The sequence below is a fragment of the Gigantopelta aegis genome, chromosome 15 (genome assembly GCF_016097555.1).
Source record: "Gigantopelta aegis isolate Gae_Host chromosome 15, Gae_host_genome, whole genome shotgun sequence".
Lineage (NCBI taxonomy): Eukaryota > Metazoa > Mollusca > Gastropoda > Neomphalida > Peltospiridae > Gigantopelta > Gigantopelta aegis.
Window position 1 is genome coordinate 44,303,401 of NC_054713.1, and position 24,747 is coordinate 44,328,147.

A 24,747-nucleotide genomic window follows, 5' to 3' on the forward strand; every position below is an offset into this window, starting at 1 on the left:
GGAATAAGAATTGTTAAACAGTTAGTATCAAACTCTTGACTGGAATACAAATTGTTAAACAGTTAGTATCACTGGAATACGAATTGTTAAACAGTTAATATCAAACTCTTGACTGGAATAGGAATTATTAAACAGTTAATATCAGACTCTTGACTGGAATACGAACTGTTAAACAGTTAATATCAGACTCTTGGCTGGAATAAGAATTGTTAAACATTTAGTATCAAACTCTTGACTGGAATACGAATTGTTAAACAGTTAATATCACTGAATACGAATTGTTAAACAGTTAATATCAAACTCTTGACTGGAATACGAATTGCTAAACAGTTATTATACCCCACTTCCGTTCTCGTTGTCATGGTTTCTTTTGTTAAAAGTGTAGGTGTATTACACATCAGAGGAAACCCGCTACATGTTTTTCCTATGGCTGCCACTTCCAGGCTAATTGACTAAATAAAAGCCAGCACTGGACAGGTCTTTGGACTAAACACGCCTGAGGTGACCTGCACTCGTCCATCACTGTGCGAACTGTGGTGATATCAGGTGTTCGTTATTTCTATGCCGTTATTTCATATATATATATATATATATATATATATATATATATATATATATATATATATATATATATATATATATATATATATATATATAATATCTTACATTTTCAGTGCAATCAAAGTATGTGATATTTTTCAGATCACATACTTTAAGAATTTGATAACTTTGCAAATTAGATGTAAATTAGTCGAGGTCTCGGCACTAGGTTTATTGACATTTAAGCAAACGTACTTGGGTGACACTTCAATGGCAATTTGACACTGAAAGCTGTCCAGCGTTCAGAAAACAAAAAAAACAAAAAAACGTTAGGCATAACTTTATTTTGATGTAAGGACATCCAAAATGACGTCATTCGAGTTTGACGTCATTTCCATTCAAAAATACACCGCGCCACATATTCTTACGTCATTTGAATATCTAGTAATGGCGGACTGGAATTAAAGTTGCGTGTACAGTTTACAAAAACACGTTGTATTAAGCTTGAGCTTATATGATAAAGAGATTATTACCCGCGTGTATTTCGGTATCGTCAATATCATATATTAGGAATAAAAATAATGTATTATGCTCGCATAATAAAAAAGTTATTCCTAATATATGATATTGACGATACCGAAAAACACTCTGGTAATAACATATTCTGTGCTCGCCTAACACATCTGAAAATAAACTTGCGATGAACACCCTTTAGTAAATTCCTCCTATATAGTTGGAGAGCTCAATTAGTTCTCGTTTGTTCTGGACTGCGCTTTGTTTGTAACAGATATTGGATCATTGTCCACACCAAGCAAGCCCATTATCCATTAGGTAGCTAATTAAATTCAGGAGCGGATCCAGGTGTGTAAGGGACTTCAAAGTGATGGACGAACTAGTGTGATACTAGGTTACAACTCATCAAAATTACTTTTACAAAGTGATGGTCATCTAGCAAATATTAACCCAACAACCCATCCAGCGACATCATACGCAAACACGTACTCGCACATACACTCACTGTTATATCTGTCCATCTATCTATCTATCTATCTATCTATCTATCTATATATATATATATATATATATATATATACATAGTTAGACATCGTTACAACGACCACGTTTGTCTCCTGTGTCGCTTTTTCGTTATATCGAAATTGTCGTTATATCGAAACTGCCGTTATAAAAAAATGTGTTTTATTTAATGACACCACTAGAGAACATCGATTTTTTTTTTTATTATCGGCTATTGGGTGTCAATAGTAGTAAGGGATATTTTATATGACCATACCACCATACCACATCATGTAATATACCAGTCGTGGTGCACTGGCTGAAATGAGAAATGGCTCGAATGAGAAATAATCCAATGGGCCCAACGACGGGGATGAATCATAGGCCATTATTAAATACTAAGTAAATTATTATTAATCAAGGCACACTGACTGTCAGTCTAGTCGATTGGCACCTACTTCGTTATAAAATTAGTAGACTTGATTGTTTGAAGTTAATCCTTTAACTGAATGAGACTAAAGACTAATTTTTAAAAGCAACAGATTTAGCCCACATCGGTAACTCGGACATCATGTGACACTATCGGCTCGCGACGAAATCAAGGATGACAAACGGTTGTGTGTACTGCCAACGGAATAGGGGTAACTTCGGACTTTGGTAACTTCGGCTTGGTAACTTCGGACCCGAGTAATCTCGGCCCCAGGTAATCTCGGACGCCATCGGCTTAGTTAAGAGGAATTCCGATGACATTTTTCTACTGGTCTCGACGGCACAGTGCCTAAGCAAACGTCGGTCTTACAAGGATGACAGGTACAGGGTTCGCATCCTGGTACCGACTCCAGCCCAGAGTGAGTTCTTAAGGGCACAACGGGTAGATGTAAGGCCACTACACCCTCCTTTTTTCTCATTAATACTCTCAATAACATATATCTACTAACAATTAACCACTGAGGTGTGTGCCATAACAAGTGTGCTTGAACCTTATTTGAATATAAGCACGAAAATAGTTGAAATGAAATATGTTTTTTCATTTTATGGCATATGCAGTTCAAACGTTCATTTCAATACGCATATTTCTCCAAAAGTATGGGACATATACCCAGTTGCACATATATTTTATTTCTAGTAAATAAAACAAGAATTTCAATTTCATACATATCTTTATTTTCTAAACATTTTAAAATATTTTGTTAAGACAGGTTTTACCAGTTGTGTTTAAAATCCAGTTTAATAGTACATACTCTAGATATATCTGATGGACAATTATCACCATTCTTCACGCGTCGTGAATACAAAATATATATTAACCAACTATATATATATATATATATATATATATATATATATATATATATATATATATATATATATATATATACGTATACGTATATGTATATATATGTGTGTGTGGTGTGTGTGTGTATGTATGTATGTATGTATGTATGTATATACATCTATATATATATATATATATATATATATATATATATATATATATATATATATATATATATATATATACACACACATATACACAATGGCTAAATTGGGATTGTTTGATAGGTATTAAAATGCTTATATGCCGAGGATTCAAACATGCTTAATGTGGGCATAACATCTGATTAAAATCAGGAACACCTACCAAATGAAACCATATTAAGAAGGGGACGGGGTATGAGCAGAATAAATGTTTAAAAGTTAATAAACAAAATATAGACAACAAAATGTACAATGAATATATAATAATGTTTAATTAAATAACAAACTCATCTTGAAATAATAATATCAGGTTGTTTCACAACAAACTTTCGTTTGCGTATAACCCAGATATAAGTTGCTTTCATTAATACAGAGGCCGAGATTACCGGTCCGAAATTACCAGGGGCCGAGATTACTCGGGTCCGAAGTTACCAGGCCGAAGTTACCAAAGTCCGAAGTTACCACGTTCCCTGCCAACGTGCTACGGCATCTGTGGTTATGTAATGTCGCAGTAAAGAGGTGTGTTCAGATGTCGGACGCACGTTTGTTCTCGGTTTGCTCTGTCGGTGTCGCAAGGTGTGATTTCCGGTGTAATGAACAGAATAACATTGATATACATATATACCAAAAGGCAAAGTTATTGTAACATGGATTGTTTGGAGTAATAAATTAGTGAATGGATTTATGGATGTAAACCAGAGAAAATGTGCATGAAACAGCTCGCAGAAATGCAACCAAGCAGTTGTTGCAGCGATTGCATGCTTTGTGCACGAAACATGGAATATTCGGGAGAAATCCTGTCCAGGGTTCACCATAAAAGGCCAGACATTCAATTGCAAATCATTGCCACTCTGTGCAGCCTTCAGAAGTCCAGAAGTCAGAAAACCTCCATTAGTGAACTCTTTGGTGCAATTTCGTCATGCCATTTGAAGTTGAATAGTGTAAAACGAATACAAGGCACACTATTGATATCTTTCATATTTAAACAGTTTATTGTATGTACTGGTGGTGAAATTTTCACTTTGATACATGGTTTCTTTTAAAATGGCGCGTCATGCTAAAAAAAAATACAATGTTAGAAAATATAATAAACATTTAAAATGTGTATTAACTGAATAATAATAATAATAATAATAATAATAAACAGGCTGCATACTGTATCTGAATGACAAATCCATTATCCGTTTTCGAAACCATATCTCTGCACAATGCGGAGTCGAATGGACAGTTTGGTAAACTAGTGGTTGATTCCATGAATCTCTGTCTAGTGCCTTGTCTATAGGAGGACAGCCACTCCCGAAGATATCCTCTACTGAACAATGCATACTTTTAACTGCCACAAAGAAGACTGCCTCTCCCAGACTAGTTTACTAAATCAAAACTAGCACATGGCTTCGCTCTTTGGAATAAATACGGCAGTGATTAGATGCACTCATGAACCACAGTCGAAATACTGATGATGACAGTTGAGCATAACCTGCCTCATCGGTGGCATCTGTCAAGTCCGTCACTTCAAACAAAGGGGATCCACATTGTACTCCAGCATACGCGTACGAGACAGGGGGACAACTGACCCGCTAGTGCTCGAACAAAACCTCAAATTCGGGCAAAAATTATAGAGATATTCGAGCGAAATGTGCTAACTAGACATTAGTAGTTGTAATCCATGTACAAATGCATAGTGATTCGTTCGCAACGCTATATAGCTGTTTGGTAGTAAAAGAAAGAAAGAAAGAAATGTTTTATTTAACGATGCACTCAAAATATTTTATTCACGGTTATATGGCTTCAGACAAATGGTGAAGGACCACACAGATATTGAGATAGGAAAACAGCTGTCGCCACTTCATGGGCTACTCATTTCGATTAGCAGCAAGGGATCTTTTATATGCACCATCCCACAGACGGGGTAGTACATACCACGGCCTTTGATATACCAGTCGTGGTGCACTGGATGGAGCCAGAAATAGTGCAATGGGCCCACTGACGGGGATCGATCCCAAACCGACCGCGCATCAAGCGAGCGCTGTACCACTGGGCTGCGCCTCACCCGTTTGGTAGTAATGCTAATAGGAATAAATGTTGTTCTCAAGATTCCGGCATTTTCGTGTAACTCGGGGGAAAAACCAACCTGCCCCCCCCCCCCACTCGGGGAAAAGCCAGCCTCCCCCCCCCCACTCGGGGAAAAAGCCAGCCTGCCCCCCCCCCACTCGGGGAAAAAGCCAGCCTCCCCCCCCTCGGGGAAAAAGCCAGCCTGCCCCCCCCCCCACTCGGGGAAAAAGCCAGCCTGCCCCCCCCACTCGGGGAAAAAGCCAGCCTGCCTCCCCCCACTCGGGGAAAAAGCCAGCCTGCCCCCCCCCCCACTTCCCCTTACAAAAATGGCAGCCCGTACGCCTTGTATTCAAGGATGCATCACCTCACTCCCTTGCCCGACAAACCCCCTTAGAAAATTCAAAGCTACGGACCTGTCTGTTGTGTGCATGGTGTCGTGTTTGTTGTCGAAGATATGCGGATGGTGTGTAAACTAATTAGGGTTGAAACGGTGCGCGGTTCAACACAGCTGTGATTTCGAAAAGAAATCAAAGACGAATCGATGACAGCTGATTAGTGGGATAATGGAACTGACAGGTAAGAAACGCACCAATCTGCACCTCATTAGCAATGTATGAAGACGTAAATATACAGAGGAAAGAAATGTGTGTTTAACATAGCCTGCCCTGACACATGATTTAATCAGTGGCTGTTAGGAAAGACAAGGAATGTTTGATTAATATACCGCAGAAAATTGTTTAATCTGTGCATATTAGGAAAGTGCGGGACCGATTGAAAAATATTTTATTGCATATAATATAATATTATATATATACAAAAGGATCGGGCACTAGATATCCAGCTTACGAGGCCCTCTCTTTGTGGCATTCTGTCCCGGGTCAACGCCTTGGCTATCCAGAGACAAGGCCTGGGATGGACATGCCTGAAACCTGGTATAGGTAGTACTATACCAAATAACTTCCGGCTGGGTCAAAGTTCGAGGTGCACCGAACTTTTGATAGAGAAGTGAACACCACAAGTCCTGTGATTGGTTATAAATGTGAGTGTGTTGGTTGTAAAAAATAATAGTTTCATCTGGGTAAAATAAATGTGCAATTTTATTTCATCTAGTACCAATGTGTCAAGTAGCCTTGTGCTTGAAACATGTATGGGGTACCTGTGAAAAAAAGTACTCGAATTTTGTGCGAAACTAGGGTAGTCATAGACGCTACCCGTTATCTCAGAAACGAGCAGCTTGACCCCCATTTTTTTCTGATTCACTTTAAGTGTAAGGGGTGGTAGTATTTATATCCGTGGCGTTTATGTCGGTTGATACGTTGCAGGTAGGAGTTTTAGCCGCATATGTTACTATTGTCGTCTATGGGATTTGATTTGGTAGTATACACCCTATAGGGGCATGTTAACAAAGTTCAAGTCAAGTCTTTGTGGCGGAACTGGATACAGTACCACTGTGTGGAACCGACACCGGATATTAGGACCTGTCTTAGCTATAATCTTGCTACATATCTTGGCGCCACGATTAAAGAATGGTAATAAACATTGTTGTATCATATAACTTAACGTCATGACTGATAATAAAGCAATTTTATACCTTTATTTAAGACTTTTAATACACAAATGACTCGTCAGTTAAGTATAAGTAATACTAGTCGTAATAGGAGTATAGTAATACTAGTGGTAATAGGAGTATAGTAATACATTTAAACGTTCGTAAACGTAGCAATTCGCCGCACAGTCGCAATTTAATTGTTCAATCAACGAAATGCGTTATTATGCGTAATGTGTTCTGCAATGTTGAAGTTATTTGAACTTATACGAACTTGAATTATAATAGTACCCGACATGCAACAGTACGAAATTAATAAGACAAAATAATTATTTTCTCTACTTGTGCTAACAAGCTTTGTCATTACGACAGTACCAATATCTGTTGTCGGTCCCACACAGTAGGTAGATTTCTTGGGAAGCGATGAAATTTAACTAAAATAACATTCACGGTGTTCCATAGTACACTAATACGTATAAATATATGAGTGCTTAAAGTCACAACGGCGGGGAGGGGGGGGGGGGGGGGGTTGGAGGGGTATATAATGCAATGCAATGTATCGACATTTTGCACAAACCGGTTATTAAACGTTTGTTTTGTTTAACGACATCACTAGAGCACATTGATTTATTAATCATCGGCTATTGGATGTCAAACATATGATCATTATGACACAGTAATAGAGAGTAAACCCGCTACATTGTTCCATTAGTAGCAAGGGATTTTTTTTATATGCAACACCCCACAGACATGATAGCACATACCATGGCTTTGATATACCAGTCGTGGTGCACCTGCTGGAACGAGAAATAGCCCAATGGGCCCACTGACGGATATAAAGATCCTAGACCGACTACGCATCAGTGTCACTTCTAAGGTAGGTAGGTAGGTAGGTAGGTAGGTAGGTAGGTAGGTAAGTAGGTAGATAGGTAAGTACGTACCTAGGTAGGTAGGTAAGTAGGTAGGTAGGTAGGTAGGTAGGTAGGTAAGTAGGTAGGTAGGTAGGTAAGTAGGTAGGTAGGAAAGTAGGTAGGTAAGTAGGTAGGTACGTAGGAAGGTAAGTAGGTAAGTAGGTAGGTAGGTAAGGAGGTAGGTACGTAGGTAGGTAAGTAGGTAAGTAGGTAGGTAGATAGGTAACTAGGTAAGTAGGTAGGTAGGTAAGTAGGTAGGTAGGTAAGTAGGTAAGTAGGTAGGTAGGTAGGTAGGTAGGTAAGTAGGTAGGTAGGTAGGTAGGTAGGTAGGTAGGTAAGTAAGTATGTAAGAAGGTAGTAGGTAAGTAGGTAGGTAGGTAGGTAAGTAGGTAGGTAGGTAAGTAGGTAGGTAGGTAGGTAGGAGGTAGGTAAATAGGTAGGTAGGTAAATAGATAGGTAGGTAGGTAAGTAGGTAGGTAGGTAGGTAGGTAAGTAAGTAGGTAGGTAGGTAGGTAAGTAGGTTAGTAGGTAAGTAGGTAGGTAGGTAGGTAGGTAAGTAGGTAGGTAGGTAAGTAGGTAGGTACGTAGGTAGGTAGGTAAGTAGGTAGGTAGGTAGGTAAGTAGGTCGGTAAGTAGGTAGGTAAGTAGGTAGGTAGGTAAGTAAGTAGGTAGGTATGTAGGTAGGTAGGTAAGTAGGTAGATATGTAAATAAGTAGGTAGGTAGGTAGGTAGGTAAGTAAGTAGGTAGGTAGGGAGATAGGTAGGTAAGTAGGTAGGTACGTAGGTAAGTAGGTAGGTAGGTAAGTAGGTAGGTAGGTAGGTAAGTAGGTCGGTAAGTAGGTAGGTAAGTAGGTAGGTAGGTAAGTAAGTAGGTAGGTATGTAGGTAGGTAGGTAAGTAGGTAGATATGTAAATAAGTAGGTAGGTAGGTAGGTAGGTAAGTAAGTAGGTAGGTAGGTAGATAGGTAGGTAAGTAGGTAGGTAAGTAGGTAGGTAGGTAAGTAGGTAGGTAGGTAGGTAGGTAAGTAGGTCGGTAAATAAGTAGGTCAGTAGGTATGTAGGTAGGTCAGTAGGTCGGTAAGTAGGTAGGTAAGTAGGTATGTAGGTAGGTAGGTAGGTAGGTAAGTAGGTAGGTAGGTAGGTAAGTAAGTAGGTAGGTAGGTAGGTAGGTAGGTAGGTAGGTAGGTAGGTAAGTAGGTAGGTAGGTAGGTAAGTAGGTCGGTAAGTAGGTAGGTCAGTAGGTATGTAGGTAGGTAAGTAGGTAGGTAAGTAGGTAGGTAGGTAGGTAAGTAAGTAGGTAGGTAGGTAAGTAAGTAGGTAGGTAGGTAGGTAAGTAGGTAAGTAGGTAGGTAGGTAGGTAGGTAGGTAAGTAGGTAGGTAGGTAGGTAAGTAGGAAGGTAGGTAAGTAAGAAGGTAGGTAGGTAAGTAAGTAGGTAGGTAAGTGGGTAGGTAAGTAGGTAGGTAGGTAAGTAGGTAGGTAAGTAAGTAGGTAGGTAGGTAAGTAGGTAGGTACGTAGGTAGGTAGGTAAGTAGGTAGGTAGGTAGGTAAGTAGGTCGGTAAGTAGGTAGGTAGATAGGTAGGTAGGTAAGTAGGTAGGTAGGTAAGTAGGTAGGTAGGTAGGTAAGTAGGTAAGTGGGTAGGTAAGTAGGTAGGTAGGTAGGTAGGTAGGTAAGTAGGTAGGTAGGTAAGTAGGTAGGTACGTAGGTAGGTAGGTAAGTAGGTAGGTAGGTAGGTAAGTAGGTAGGTAGGTAGGTAAGTAGGTCGGTAAGTAGGTAGGTAAGTAGGTAGGTAGGTAAGTAAGTAGGTAGGTATGTAGGTAGGTAGGTAAGTAGGTAGATATGTAAATAAGTAGGTAGGTAGGTAGGTAGGTAAGTAGGTAAGTAGGTAAGTAAGTAAGTAGGTAGGTAGGTAGGTAGATAGGTAGGTAAGTAGGTAAGTAGGTAGGTACGTAGGTAAGTAGGTAGGTAGGTAAGTAGGTAGGTAGGTAGGTAGGTAAGTAGGTCGGTAAGTAAGTAGGTCAGTAGGTATGTAGGTAGGTAAGTAGGTAGGTAGGTAAGTAGGTCGGTAAGTAGGTAGGTCAGTAGGTATGTAGGTAGGTAGGTAGGTAAGTAGGTAGGTAGGTAGGTAAGTAAGTAGGTAGGTAGGTAGGTAGGTAGGTAGGTAAGTAGGTTAGTAGGTAAGTAGGTAGGTAGGTAGGTAGGTAAGTAGGTAGGTAAGTAGGTAGGTATGTAGGTAGGTAGGTACGTAGGTAGGTAGGTAGGTAAGTAGGTAAGTAAGTAGGTAGGTAGGTAAGTAGGTAGGTAGGTAGGTAAGTGGGTAGGTACGTAGGTAGGTAGGTAAATAGATAGGTAGGTATGTAAGTAGGTAAGTAGGTAGGTAAGTAGGTAGGTAGGTAGGTAACTAGTTTTACCTGCTCCTATACCACAGGGGTTTCGAACACGCCCTCACTTCTAAAAAGACGCATAATAGAAAACGTAGTTGTTTTTGTTTTTTTAAATGCTATATCAATGAGACCTGCTCAGTAGCGAAATGTAATAATGTTCTTCTTCTTCTATCTTGGCCTTAATATGGGAGGGCGTGTGTCATATAATAATTCTGCAATGAGGTCGAGCACTGCATGCCCCTCACCCCCACCCCGCCCCCTCGGGTTCGCGCCTGCTAATTGCTGAGACGCAGAACGATCAATGATCATGGATGTTTTTAATCATTGCATGTTGGCTGGGTTGGGATCATAACCTGGAACGAAGTTGAACTACTAATATCCACAAACACTCGCTTTAGTGTCGTGCAATTAGGGGTGGGTGTGTATTCACTGACGTAGTTTTAATCAGCGGACAGTCAGAGGTCAGGGGTCAGAAATAGACATACACGCACAACAACAAAAACCAATGGACACTAATCTAACCATTAATTCTAATACAAACAATTGTTTCCATGCCAGATAGTTCAGTCTTTTTACGGTCGTGTTTAATTATCGAAGCATAGTCAGGGGTCGAAATACTACCATCCCGACTGGTTTTGTTCGCACTTCTTTAAGGTAATAAAATAGTAGATTTTCTACCCTTACCAATAGTCACAAACGTGAATGACTTCTGTTTTAACGTACTGAACGTTGACACAACTCCACACCACTTTATTGTGCAGAAGCTGTCATTCCTGTTATTCGTAATACTTCACAAGAATATTTTAGTAAAATTTGTTATTAGTCCAAAAGATATGAATTTAAAAGTATTATTTGAAATGTGGAAACTGGTACAGCAAAGTTTACTGTTCATGGAAACTACCCAGCAAGTGTATCAGTACTGGTAATAGTTAATTATTCACTGTTGTCTAACACATTCCCTTAGGTAACCAGTGAGAAGACAGAGAATGATACATTTCACATTAGCCCGTGTTCGTGTACAGGCTCGCGAACCTTAGCTTATCTTGCATCGATAGTACTTGAACATCTTGCAGTGATCAGACTCCTTCAGCATCACTGTTGCCATATGCTCGCCAGGGTGAACATTTCTGTCAAAGTCTCTGGCTTTAATGTGTGATAGCAATTAGATATGAAACTTTTTAAAACTACTAATTGCAAACGTTGGTGCACATCTCATTAAAATACAGTCTCGGCAGAAGAAGGCAAAGCACATTTTCCTTGGTGATAAAATAATACATTGAGGTTGTTATCCGTCATCTCGTCCATAGAGACACTTGAACAGGTGTCTTTTAGCCAAGAACCATTTCATCACACGAGATTAATGGTAGATTGCCAGTGCTTGCAACTATAGCCTTAAACGCCACATTATTTCCTTACCTTTAGAAAGAAGGAAGGACATGTTTTATTTAGCGACACACTTTATTTACGGTTATATGGCGTCAGACATATGGTTAAGGACCACACAGATATTGAGAGAGGAAACCTGATGTCGCCACTTCATGGGCTACACTTTTCGATTAGCAGCAATGCATCTTTTATATGCATCATCCCACAGACAGAATAACACATACCACGGCGTTTGATATACCAGTCGTGGTGCACTGGCGGCTGGAGAAAGAACTAGCCTAATGGGCCCACCGACGCTGTAGAACCAGATCATAGTATCACACCAGTTAGGATGTATTGAGAAGATATGGCATACTTGTTATTATAACACAATCGGCAGAATATTTGACATTCCATAGCCAATAATAAATCAATGTGTTCCAATGGTGTCGTTAAATAAAACAAAGTATAAGTGAACTGGCTAGCGGCTCGATGTGTAGACATGAGTACCAGCTAGCATCGCAGGACGAGAGAGGGTCTGCATTGTAGAAAGGCCAGCCACTGGTAGTGGTACAACTGGCTAGCGGCTCCATGTGTAGACACGGGTGTCAGCTAGCATCGCAGGGCGAGAGAGGGTCTGCATTGTAGAAAGGCCAGCCACTGGTAGTGGTACAACTGGCTAGCGGCTCGATGTGTAGACACGAGTGTCAGCTAGCATCGCAGGACGAGAGAGGGTCTGCATTGTAGAAAGGCCAGCCACTGGTAGTGGTACAACTGGCTAGCGGCTCGATGTGTAGACATGAGTACCAGCTAGCATCACAGGACGAGAGAGGGCCTGCATTGTAGAAAGGCCAGCCACTGGTAGTGGTACAACTGGCTAGCGGCTCCATGTGTAGACACGGGTGTCAGCTAGCATCGCAGGGCGAGAGAGGGTCTGCATTGTAGAAAGGCCAGCCACTGGTAGTGGTACAACTGGCTAGCGGCTCCATGTGTAGACATGAGTACCAGCTAGCATCACAGGACGAGAGAGGGACTGCATTGTAGAAAGGCCAGCCACTGGTAGTGGTACAACTGGCTAGCGGCTCCATGTGTAGACACGGGTGTCAGCTAGCATCGCAGGACGAGAGGGCCTGCATTGTAGAAAGGCCATCCACTGGTAGTGGTACAACTGGCTAGCGGCTCCATGTGTAGACACGGGTGTCAGCTAGCATCGCAGGGCGAGAGAGGGTCTGCATTGTAGAAAGGCCATCCACTGGTAGTGGTACAACTGGCTAGCGGCTCCATGTGTAGACACGAGTGTCAGCTAGCATCGCAGGGCGAGAGAGGGTCTGCATTGTAGAAAGGCCATCCACTGGTAGTGGTACAACTGGCTAGCGGCTCCATGTGTAGACACGAGTGTCAGCTAGCATCGCAGGGCGAGAGAGGGTCTGCATTGTAGAAAGGCCAGCCACTGGTAGTGGTACAACTGGCTAGCGGCTCCATGTGTAGACACGAGTGTCAGCTAGCATCGCAGGGCGAGAGAGGGTCTGCATTGTAGAAAGGCCAGCCACTGGTAGTGGTACAACTGGCTAGCGGCTCCATGTGTAGACATGAGTGTCAGCTAGCATCGCAGGGCGAGAGAGGGTCTGCATTGTAGAAAGGCCAGCCACTGGTAGTGGTACAACTGGCTAGCGGCTCCATGTGTAGACACGAGTGTCAGCTAGCATCACAGGACGAGAGAGGGTCTGCATTGTAGAAAGGCCAGCCACTGGTAGTGGTACAACTGGCTAGCGGCTCCATGTGTAGACACGGGTGTCAGCTAGCATCGCAGGGCGAGAGAGGGTCTGCATTGTAGAAAGGCCAGCCACTGGTAGTGGTACAACTGGCTAGCGGCTCGATGTGTAGACACGAGTACCAGCTAGCATCACAGGACGAGAGAGGGTCTGCATTGTAGAAAGGCCAGCCACTGGTAGTGGTACAACTGGCTAGCGGCTCCATGTGTAGACACGGGTGTCAGCTAGCATCGCAGGGCGAGAGAGGGTCTGCATTGTAGAAAGGCCAGCCACTGGTAGTGGTACAACTGGCTAGCGGCTCCATGTGTAGACACGGGTGTCAGCTAGCATCGCAGGGCGAGAGAGGGTCTGCATTGTAGAAAGGCCAGCCACTGGTAGTGGTACAACTGGCTAGCGGCTCGATGTGTAGACACGGGTGTCAGCCAGCATCGCAGGGCGAGAGAGGGTCTGCATTGTAGAAAGGCCAGCCACTGGTAGTGGTACAACTGGCTAGCGGCTCCATGTGTAGACACGAGTGTCAGCTAGCATCGCAGGGCGAGAGAGGGTCTGCATTGTAGAAAGGCCAGCCACTGGTAGTGGTACAACTGGCTAGCGGCTCCATGTGTAGACACGAGTGTCAGCTAGCATCGCAGGGCGAGAGAGGGTCTGCATTGTAGAAAGGCCAGCCACTGGTAGTGGTACAACTGGCTAGCGGCTCCATGTGTAGACACGAGTGTCAGCTAGCATCGCAGGGCGAGAGAGGGCCTGCATTGTAGAAAGGCCAGCCACTGGTAGTGGTACAACTGGCTAGCGGCTCCATGTGTAGACACGGGTGTCAGCTAGCATCGCAGGGCGAGAGAGGGTCTGCATTGTAGAAAGGCCAGCCACTGGTAGTGGTACAACTGGCTAGCGGCTCCATGTGTAGACACGGGTGTCAGCTAGCATCGCAGGGCGAGAGAGGGCCTGCATTGTAGAAAGGCCATCCACTGGTAGTGGTACAACTGGCTAGCGGCTCCATGTGTAGACACGGGTGTCAGCTAGCATCGCAGGACGAGAGGGCCTGCATTGTAGAAAGGCCATCCACTGGTAGTGGTACAACTGGCTAGCGGCTCCATGTGTAGACACGGGTGTCAGCTAGCATCGCAGGACGAGAGGGCCTGCATTGTAGAAAGGCCATCCACTGGTAGTGGTACAACTGGCTAGCGGCTCCATGTGTAGACACGGGTGTCAGCTAGCATCGCAGGACGAGAGGGCCTGCATTGTAGAAAGGCCATCCACTGGTAGTGGTACAACTGGCTAGCGGCTCCATGTGTAGACACGGGTGTCAGCTAGCATCGCAGGACGAGAGGGCCTGCATTGTAGAAAGGCCAGCCACTGGTAGTGGTACAACTGGCTAGCGGCTCCATGTGTAGACACGGGTGTCAGCTAGCATCGCGGGGCGAGAGAGGGTCTGCATTGTAGAAAGACCAGCCACTGGTAGTGGTACAACTGGCTAGCGGCTCGATGTGTAGACACGGGTACTAGCTAGCATCTCAGGACGAGAGAGGGTCTGCATTGTAGAAAGGCCAGCCACTGGTAGTGGTACAACTGGCTAGCGGCTCGATGTGTAGACACGAGTGTCAGCTAGCATCGCAGGGCGAGAGAGGGTCTGCATTGTAGAAAGGCCAGCCACTGGTAGTGGTACAACTGGCTAGCGGCTCCATGTGTAGACACGAGTGTCAGCTAGCATCGCAGGGCGAGAGAGGGTCTGCATTGTAGAAAGGCCAGCCACTGGTAGTGGTACAACTGGCTAGCGGCTCCATGTGTAGACACGAGTGTCAGCTAGCATCGCAGGGCGAGAGAGGGTCTGCATTGTAGAAAGGCCAGCCACTGGTAGTGGTACAACTGGCTAGCGGCTCGATGTGTAGACACGGGTGTCAGCTAGCATCGCAGGGCGAGAGGGCCTGCATTGTAGAAAGGCCAGCCACTGGTAGTGGTACAACTGGCTAGCGGCTCGATGTGTAGACACGGGTGTCAGCCAGCATCGCAGGGCGAGAGAGGGTCTGCATTGTAGAAAGGCCAGCCACTGGTAGTGGTACAACTGGCTAGCGGCTCCATGTGTAGACACGAGTGTCAGCTAGCATCGCAGGGCGAGAGAGGGTCTGCATTGTAGAAAGGCCAGCCACTGGTAGTGGTACAACTGGCTAGCGGCTCCATGTGTAGACACGAGTGTCAGCTAGCATCGCAGGGCGAGAGAGGGTCTGCATTGTAGAAAGGCCAGCCACTGGTAGTGGTACAACTGGCTAGCGGCTCCATGTGTAGACACGAGTGTCAGCTAGCATCGCAGGGCGAGAGAGGGTCTGCATTGTAGAAAGGCCATCCACTGGTAGTGGTACAACTGGCTAGCGGCTCCATGTGTAGACACGGGTGTCAGCTAGCATCGCAGGGCGAGAGAGGGTCTGCATTGTAGAAAGGCCAGCCACTGGTAGTGGTACAACTGGCTAGCGGCTCCATGTGTAGACACGGGTGTCAGCTAGCATCGCAGGGCGAGAGAGGGTCTGCATTGTAGAAAGGCCAGCCACTGGTGCAACTGGTTGTTGTCTCCCTGTGCTGATCCTGGTTACCTCTTCCTCCTAGGGCATCTCCTCTTTGGCTGTGGACTGTCTCCATAAACTAAACAAATACTGTGGCTGTGGATTCAGTTTGAATGACACAAAACATCTTATTAAATGAGTATTAACCTCCCTAAGGCCCACATTGTAGTTTAGTTTACTCGAAGAATGAATTCCTCACTTGTATTTTCCTTTTGGATTATGGTTTGATGCCTGCACTCCTGGTTGCGTAAAGTAATATATTTAAAGACAATTGTTTTATTGTGGACATTTAATGTATGTATACTGATTTTGGATTCAGTTTAGGCTGCTGCTGCTGACAATGCTAGACAGGTAGCAGGTTAATAAGGATCAATTATCAATCAAGAATTCTGAGAAATTAAATGTCTACCATAAACTTGTTCAGTATTCAATATCACTGATAGTTGCATTCATAAATTTGTTTCTGAATGTATGTTAAAAAACCCACAAAAAACCCCACCTCATCAATTAATATTTTATTTAATATATTTATTTTTGTCAACATGCACCGAGATGGAATTTTATAGAAACTATAAACCAAGTGTCAATGACGTAGGACTTAGCTAAATGTAAAAGATAAAGTTGTTACCACCGAGGCCGCTGCCGTCGTAAAAGTAACACCTATAGCTCGTATATGTACTTCGTAAAGGCGAGACAAATCATCCAGGGGAAACCAAACAATCAACTAAGACAGGTGGCTGTTGACTATGGATGGCGACATGTGTAGGTTTGACTATACTTCCATTTCGCATTGCATAGCCATTGTTTCTTCTACCAGGTGCTTGAACATTACTTTCTTCTTCGTAGATCCCAGTAGAAGGAGAAGCTAGAATATTAATGCTGGTCAAAAGATCCACACACATTATTATATACTCATACCAATACAGATTTGTGTTTAGTTGAGTAAGGAAGTGATCATTCAGGCGTAGATAATGTCATTTGGTATAGAATTGGTCAACATCATAAATAACAGTTTAACACGGGTAGGTGGGTGTAGATTGACAATGGGCGGGCCACATGGTTGTTCACAATCTTCCTGGTACTTGCATTTCTAACACCTCTATGAATCCATGCATGAAATTTGATGAACTGAAGTTTTGTTTCTTTTCTTTTTAATTTAATTTTCTTGTATATGTCCAATTAATGTTCAAGCACGCTATCCTGAGCAATTACGTCAGTTATCTGGGCTGTCTGTCCAGGTCAGTGGGTTAATGGTTAGTTGTTTGCCGTTATTAAGATAAATTGAATGAGTTACATTAATAAGTGGTTATGTATGGAAGAAAATAATCAAATTTGGGGGGGGGGGGGGGGGGGGGTAGTTGGGGTTTTTGTACAAAAATATTGCATAATATATGTATGACTGCAGCCATACTTTTTGTTTGCAAAGTTTTTGGCAAAGCAAACCACCCAATTCTATCACAAGAAGGCTTATTGAAACAAATAAAACACAAAATAAAAGTGTGTTAGGTGAAGTGAGGTTCAAGCTATTTTTGAGGGCTTTGAGACCTGTGGATCCCGGACTAGCGGGACCGGCAATTGTTTTGCATTTATGGTCGCACGTTAGTTTCAGAAAAAAATATGAATCTACACATCAACATATTTGTAAAACTGATCCCAACACAGACGTATTGACTATAAACCACGACCATTATTAGAACACTGTTTCTTTTAGTTACTTTTAACAAAACACATTAGTTACAATAGGCGATCAGTAGTTACTTCTGGCATTGTTACGAGGCACTTGTAGCCACCTGCAATACTGCCCTACAACCGGCGGTCGTTAGTTAGTGCCGTGGGTCAGACCAGCTTTATTAGCGACAGAGGTCCGGTAGTTTGTTTGTTTTTTATTAAAGGGACATTCCTGAGTTTGCTGCAAATTTTAAGATGTTATCAACTAACAGAGACTTTTTAACGATTGTAATTGCATATCAAAGATATTTTTCTGCATAAAATATTAGTGGCTGTATATTAAATGTGTTTTGGAAGTTAAATTTAATTTTATTTCGTAAAATATATCTTTTTCGTACGTACGAAATTATTTGAAGAAAAAATCCAGTTTGGGCTTCTTACAAATATTAAGACGACCAGAACCACATTGAATATACAGACACTAATATTCTAAACAAGGAAATATATTTAAGATGTAAGTTTAATCGTATAAATATTTTAATAGTCGAAAACATCTTACAATGCAGCAAACTCAGGAATGTCCCTTTAAGGCCGGTAATATTTTTTAGCTTTTTCGGGCCGAATTTCCGACAGGAATTTCAGCCAATTTCGATCCCTGATAGTAATACAGACATGGGTAACAACGTAGTGAGGGAAAGTGCGTTTACTGAACCCAGTTCTGTGAGGAGCAGATTTCTTTTGTCACTGGTGTAGTCAATTACTGTAATTATGTTTAACACTTATTGCTTTCTGATGAAGCTGGGTGTTGGGAAGTAATTAAACACATGCACTTTGGGTTATCATCCACAAACACATGTATTAATGGAGGTATTTGTTCCATAGTAACTGTCGTCTAGTAGCTGAGACTTAACAAAAAAAGAAGACTGAAGACCGTAATGCTAGGCTTAGCATGTCAACTGTCACGACGAAGTTGACCAACTAGACACTTGCGCTGTAATTTTTCAGTTATTAATGGATATATTTATTCCATAGTTGTCTAGCAACTGAGATCTGACAAAGAAAGAAGACTGAAGCATAAGGTGTAAATTTCATTTTTCCATAATGCTCGAACTCAGACTGTCAACTGTCACGACGAAGTTGGCCAACGACGTTTGCGTTGTAATTTCTTCCGATTTACGACGGGTGCGCTCAGATTAACCACTCATAGGTCGAAGGAGTTATATACGACGAGAATCGAGTTGTAAGAGCGCTCAGACTAGCAACTTGACAGTCGTAGAAGTCGCGACAGCAGAATGTTGGCCAACTTTATGCTGGCATTTGGTAGTGTAATCCGTGGGCGTATACGTATACGTAATCTGCAATGTGTGATCTGTAACAATCACTTGCGATGCAGATAGATTGAGTAGATTCCAATTATGTGTCTCCGTACTCGATAAATTAGGTATTATGAATACACAAGTGCATACGATTACGGACAAGTGGAATTTGCGTCTAAATCTTTGGTCCACTAGTTTTAGTTATGAATGTGCTACAATTAAAACACAGTAATGCGCATGTGTCTGCCCACCCCAACCCCCCAACCCCGCCCCACACTCACCCCCTCTTTATCTCTCTCTCTCTCTCTCTCTCTCTCTCTCTCTCTCTCTCTCTCTCTCTCTCTCTCTCTGTCACTCTCTCTCTTTGTCTGTCTGTCTGTCTGTCTGTCTGTCTCTCTCTCTCTCTGTCTGTCTGTCTCTCTCTCTCTCTCTCTCTCTCTCTCTCTCTCTCTCTCTCTCTCTCTCTCTCTCTCTCTCTCTCTCTCTCTCTGTCTCACACTCTCTCTCTCTCACTGTCTGTCTCTGTCTCTCTCTCTCTCTCTCTCTCTGTCTCTCTCTCTCTCTCTCTCTCTCTCTCTCTCTCTCTCTCTCTCTCTCTCTCTCTCTCTCTCTCTCTCTCTCTCTTACTCTCATTTTCTTTTTGACTCTATACATACACGAATGAATGAATGTATGTTTAACGACACCCCAGGACATCGGCTGCTAGGTGACAAACGCAAGGTAAGTACATCAATAGGGAACAATCATGGCTAGCTGTCTTGACAGACCATCTTTGCCTTCTAACGTGGGTGGGTGGTCTGTTACGTCAATCTGTATCCTATCCGGACGCGAGCGAAGCGATCGATTATTTTAGAAATAATTTATTTCAATCGCAGTATCTTAACCGCACGCATACGGTGCGACGGATAAGTCTGCCGCGTCGAACGCGTGCGGTTAGAATACGACAATTGAAATAAATTATTTCTAAAATAATCGCTCGCATAGCTTGCATCGCTCGCGTAAGGTTAGGATACAGCTTTAGGATACAGCTTCAGGGACAGCAAGGGATCTTTTATATGCACCATCACACAGACAGGATAGTACATACCACGGCCTTTGTTACACCAGTTGTGGAGCTCTGGATGGAACGAGAAATAGTCCAATTGGTCCACCGACGGGAATCGATCCTAGACCGATTACGCATCAGGCGAGCGCTGTACCACTGAGCTACGTCCCGCCTATGTTTATTGTGGGGAAAACAAACCACCCAACTATCGACGGTTACTTACGCTGTTGCGTAGTTGCACACGAAATAGTATCCATACTGTGTATTCCTGCATTCAGCATAGCCGCAGCCAACCCGTGACGTCGAATTCTGTATTATCTGCAAGAGATAAAGTTAAAGATTTTTTTTTTTTTTTAACGACACCGCTATAGCACACTGATTTATTAATCATCGGCTGTTGGACGTCAAACATTGGATCATTTTATCATATAGTCTTAAACAGAGGAAACCCGCTACATTTTCCGTTAGTAGCAAGGGATATTTTATATGCACCATCTCACAGACAGGATAGCACATACCACGGTCTTTGATATACCCGTTGTGGTGCACTGGTTGGAACGAGAAATAGCCCTGAAATAGTACTGAAACACAGAATTGTTAGTTTATATTTTAAAGCTGCGGACTCTAGTTTTAACCCGTGGAAATAGATGCTAAGTTTAGTTAATCTACAAACCTGCAACACATCTAAATTAAAGTTATAACAGAGAGAAGCTAAAGTCTTTGATGTTTAAGAGGGGAATAGACTAGAGCTTGCCTCAATAACCATTACTTCTCAGACGTACGTGCGTTTTTTTATAAAACAAAAATGCATTTCTGGGCATTACAAAAACCTGGATGACGAGAACCATTTCAGGTGTATGAAGATTAATATGATATAAATAATAAAATGTATGTACTTCTATTTTAAATTATTAAAAAACGTCTTTAATACTGAAACAAAAATACGTTGTAGTCTTTAAAAACTAGGGTCTGTGACTTTAAAGAAAATAATTACTTACTCTGTGTTACGGAAACTACAATCACTTGTTACGGAAACTACAATCACTTGTTACGGAAACTACAATCACTTGTTACGGAAACTACAATCAGGTGTACAGGAAGGTTTCAAATAAACAAAACCGTTGGTTTATGGAAAGTAACGCAAATAAATTAATTGTTAGAAGACTGTAACAGAATCAAATCAGTTTGTTTAAAGTGAGTTACAGAATTACGAAGACAAATTTATTGGTTTATTTATTGGTTTATTGGTTTATATCATTAGTTTACGAATGGTAACAAAACAAAGCCAATACAGATTCTTTTTAAATTTTTAAGAAAAACTTGAATGTGATTTTTTTCAAATCGTTTTTGTTTGTTTCTTAACACCGCCAGAGAACATTGATTACTTAATCATCGGCTATTGGATGTCAAACATTTGGCAATTCTGACTAGTAGTCATCAGTGGAAACCTGCTACATTTTTTCATTAACAGCAAGGGATCTTTTATATGTACTTTCCCACAGAACGGACAAAACATATCACGGCCTTTGTCACCATATATAAAATAATAATTATTATTATGGGGGTAAAAGATACAGCAAAGCCAACACTAAAAAAAATTAAACTAATTAGTATCGTGCCTTCCGCCCACACCCCCATGCTATCAATTCTGGACCCGTCCTAAGAACAGAAACGTACCTGTGTGTAGTGCCCAATTTTTTTCCAGCCAGTATACCCCAGATATATCTTGGGATCCTCACCATACCGGAACATGCGCACTTCGTTATACCAGGCCTTTAGACACTGGCTCCAAGTTCGGTAACCACCGGCTACGTTCTGGCCGATCTTCAAACCGTACTCTAAAACGAAAGGAATATTTGTTTAATTATGGCTATTTGCTATTTAACATAGTATTATTTTAAAAGATTAAAACGTAAAAAGAAATAAAGAAAAAAAAAAAAAAAAAAAAAAAAAAAAAGGAAGGAAGGAAATGATTTATTTAACGACGCACTCAACACATTTTATTTACGGTTATATGGCGTCTGACATTATGGTTGAGGACCACACAGATATTGAGAGAGGAAACCCGTTGTGGCCACTTCATGGGCTACTCATTTCGATTAGCAGCAAGGGATCTTTTATAGGTACCATCCCATAGACAGGATAGCACATGCCACGGCCTTTGATGTACCAGTCGTGGTATTCTGGCTGGAGCGAGAAATAGCCCAACGGGCCCACCAACGAGGATTGATCCCAAACCGAACGCGCATCAAGCGAGCGCTTTAACATTGGGCTACGTCTCGCCCCAAATAAATAAATAAAAAAGGAATGAAGGAAAGAAACAAAGAAACGAATAAAAAGAAACAAAGAAAAAAAATAACGCCCCAAATAAATTTAAGAAAAAGGAATGAAGAAAGAAACAAAGAAACGAATAAATAGAAACAAAGAAAAACCGAAATAACGAAAGAAAAGACTTATCAGTCTATTGCATGGAACCAATTTCACAAAATATGGTGGGCCGATTTATGACGTCTGTTCTTATCTGAGACGTGTAACTATGTTACATAGACTTTCGACCAGGAGAATTAAGTTTATTATTGACGAAACCAGGAAATAAATCGTACTAAGCTAATTTGTCGTGCTTAAACACCTGCGTTTAAGAAACACGGGCTTCGTAAACTCGGCCTCGTTAGGTTACGATTACGCCTAGCAGTTATATCTGCCGTACTTCTACTTCACGCCAAAAACAATTAACTTACATCATTACAAAATATGACGTATTGTTAGGGCGAAAGAAAATGAACTATGAATACGTCAAACTATGTTAGTTGTACCGTTCGTTATTAGTAATACGAATCGTGGTGGAGCTATAAATTTACGTTTACACGGAAAGAAAGGTTTACAAGACAACAAGACAAGACTTTATTTACTCTCTGGCCGTTGCACAACGGCGTAGGAGGAATATATACATAATATTTCTATAAACACGTGACAAGATGAAAGAGAAATACAAAAGTTAAATTACAATGATTGTGAATTAATTCCTATGAACATTTGCATACAACATAAAGCTGTGAATATTCATAAAAATACAAATATATAAACTGTTTAGCCGGTAGAACTAGTTAAAATTGTTATTGGTAAATTAATGTTCAATATATATGTAAAATGTACTTCTGGGGGTTGGGGATGTGAAATATCAAGGATGTTTAAATGCATTCATAATTACTTTTATAAACTTTGCTAAATTCTTTAGTGTACTGATTCGTTTGTTTTGCATTAGCTCTTTGAATTTATAAGTACTTGGTCTAGTATAGTAATAGGGATGTAAAAATCGAGTCCTAGAATTACTAAAAAAGTGGCAAATGAAAAGATAGTGAAACTCATCACGATGTGTGTTTTTTTAATTGGTTCCTGGTCCATAACAGTGTTAAGCGGCGTCCTCATTATGAGATTAGTCGCACAGATTTGTCGCTTGCGATTTGTCGTAGCGACTCTAACGGTATGTGTTCTTGTATAATGCTAGGTTCAGACTGTCAACTGTTAGGACGAAGTTGGCCAACTCGACGGTTGCGTTGTAATTTCACCAACTACTGACTTACGACCGGTGAGCTCAGATTAACAACTAATGGGTTATACGACGAGAATCGAGTTGTAAGAGCGCTCAGACTAGCAACTGGGCAGTCGTAGAAGTCGTGAGAGCAGACATTAGGCCAACTTTGTTGTGGCAGTTGACAGTCTGACACTAGCATAATCCTCACGTCGTTCCGATTGAGGAGTTCTCACAGTACAATTCGCCCGCATGCGACAAGTCGGTGCGACTAATCACATAATAAGAACACACCTATGGGGATGGGTAGTTCTGTACACATTGCAGTACACTGCCTATGAACATTTGCATCTCCATTGTCGTTGTTGTGGTTGTTTTTCGATTTACGTTTGGTTGTTTAGTACGGTTTGGTAAGGGGCCGTCCATAATTTTTAACATTTTCACGAGTGTACAAACCGTACGCAGGGGGGATGGGGTTAAGGGGCCAGCGTACACTTTGTTTGAAAATGAAAAATGTCGATCAACATTTTTCATTTGGAGATGTACACTTTTAGGGGGGGGGGGGGGGGGGGGGGGTCAAAAGTGTACGGTTTGTACGCTCATGAAAATGTTGAAAAGTATGGACGGCCCCTAAGGTTTTGTTGTTGTTGTTGATGTTGTTGTTGGTGGTGGTGGTGTTGTTTCGATGTGTTTTTTTGTGATATTTAGGGGGGGGGCCTGTTGGGTTTTTTTTGGGGGGGTGTTGTGTTTTTTTTGGTGTGTCTTGCTTTTTTGTGGGGGGGGATGTCTTTCTTCCTGTTTCTTCTTTTTTTAAATTTGCGGATTTTTTTCCGGTTGTTTGCTTCTTGTTTTGTTTTGTTTTTTGTCTGGTGTGTTGGGTGGGGTTTTTTTGTGTTTTTTTGTTGTTTTTTTGTTTGTTTTTTTCGGGGTTTTTTTTTTTTTTTTTTTTTTTTTTTGGTGGGGGAGTGTTCTAATGCATAAAAATATACCTTCAACTACATAGACCTTTAATTACAACTTAGTTTGCTATTACAAATCAATTCTTTATAATAGAAAATATAGATAACCAAAAAGGTTAACGCAAGACGTCACAGGTTTACGCGTACGCGTCACATTTACAACCGCAGGACAATGTCGAGTGACAGGTTAATCCGAATTCAAGTCAGATGGCTTATAAAAGATAATTGAAACATATATTTAATAAAACATTGCATTCATCTCTAGTGCCATTCCCTTACACCCGTATCACAATAAGATCACCTACTTAGACACAGACGTAACCGTTCACCATCAAAGAGTCGGCTATCATTACGAATATCATAAAACAATGCATATCAAACAATCATTAGCAAATGTCAATAGCCTTCTCATGAAATGTAAACCTAATTCGTCGATATCTGCTGGATGCAAAGGCTTAATTTCATCTTGTAGATTTAATCTGACGCGTCGAAAAGCGTTGTATTGACAAAACGACACGGCGCGGACTTTCCGCATCAAGCGATGTATTTATATGGAAATACGGCAACACTTTGAACGTTGGTAAAATCACGCGAATAATCCGCAAGTGCGGGGGTT

The 24,747-nt window shown here is 41.7% G+C and overlaps 1 protein-coding gene across 1 annotated transcript in view; it reads right to left on the minus strand.

Moving 5' to 3' along the window:
• The window catches only part of LOC121390745 (cysteine-rich venom protein-like), a 99,731-nt gene that overhangs the window by 11,639 nt on the left and 63,345 nt on the right, over nt 1-24,747 (minus strand). Inside the window, exons 5-6 of the mRNA XM_041522648.1 lie at nt 21,321-21,481; nt 19,867-19,961 (exon numbers count right to left, since the gene is read on the minus strand). Of these exons, the coding sequence (XP_041378582.1) occupies nt 19,867-19,961; nt 21,321-21,481 (256 nt within the window). The remainder of the gene's footprint in view (nt 1-19,866; nt 19,962-21,320; nt 21,482-24,747) is intronic.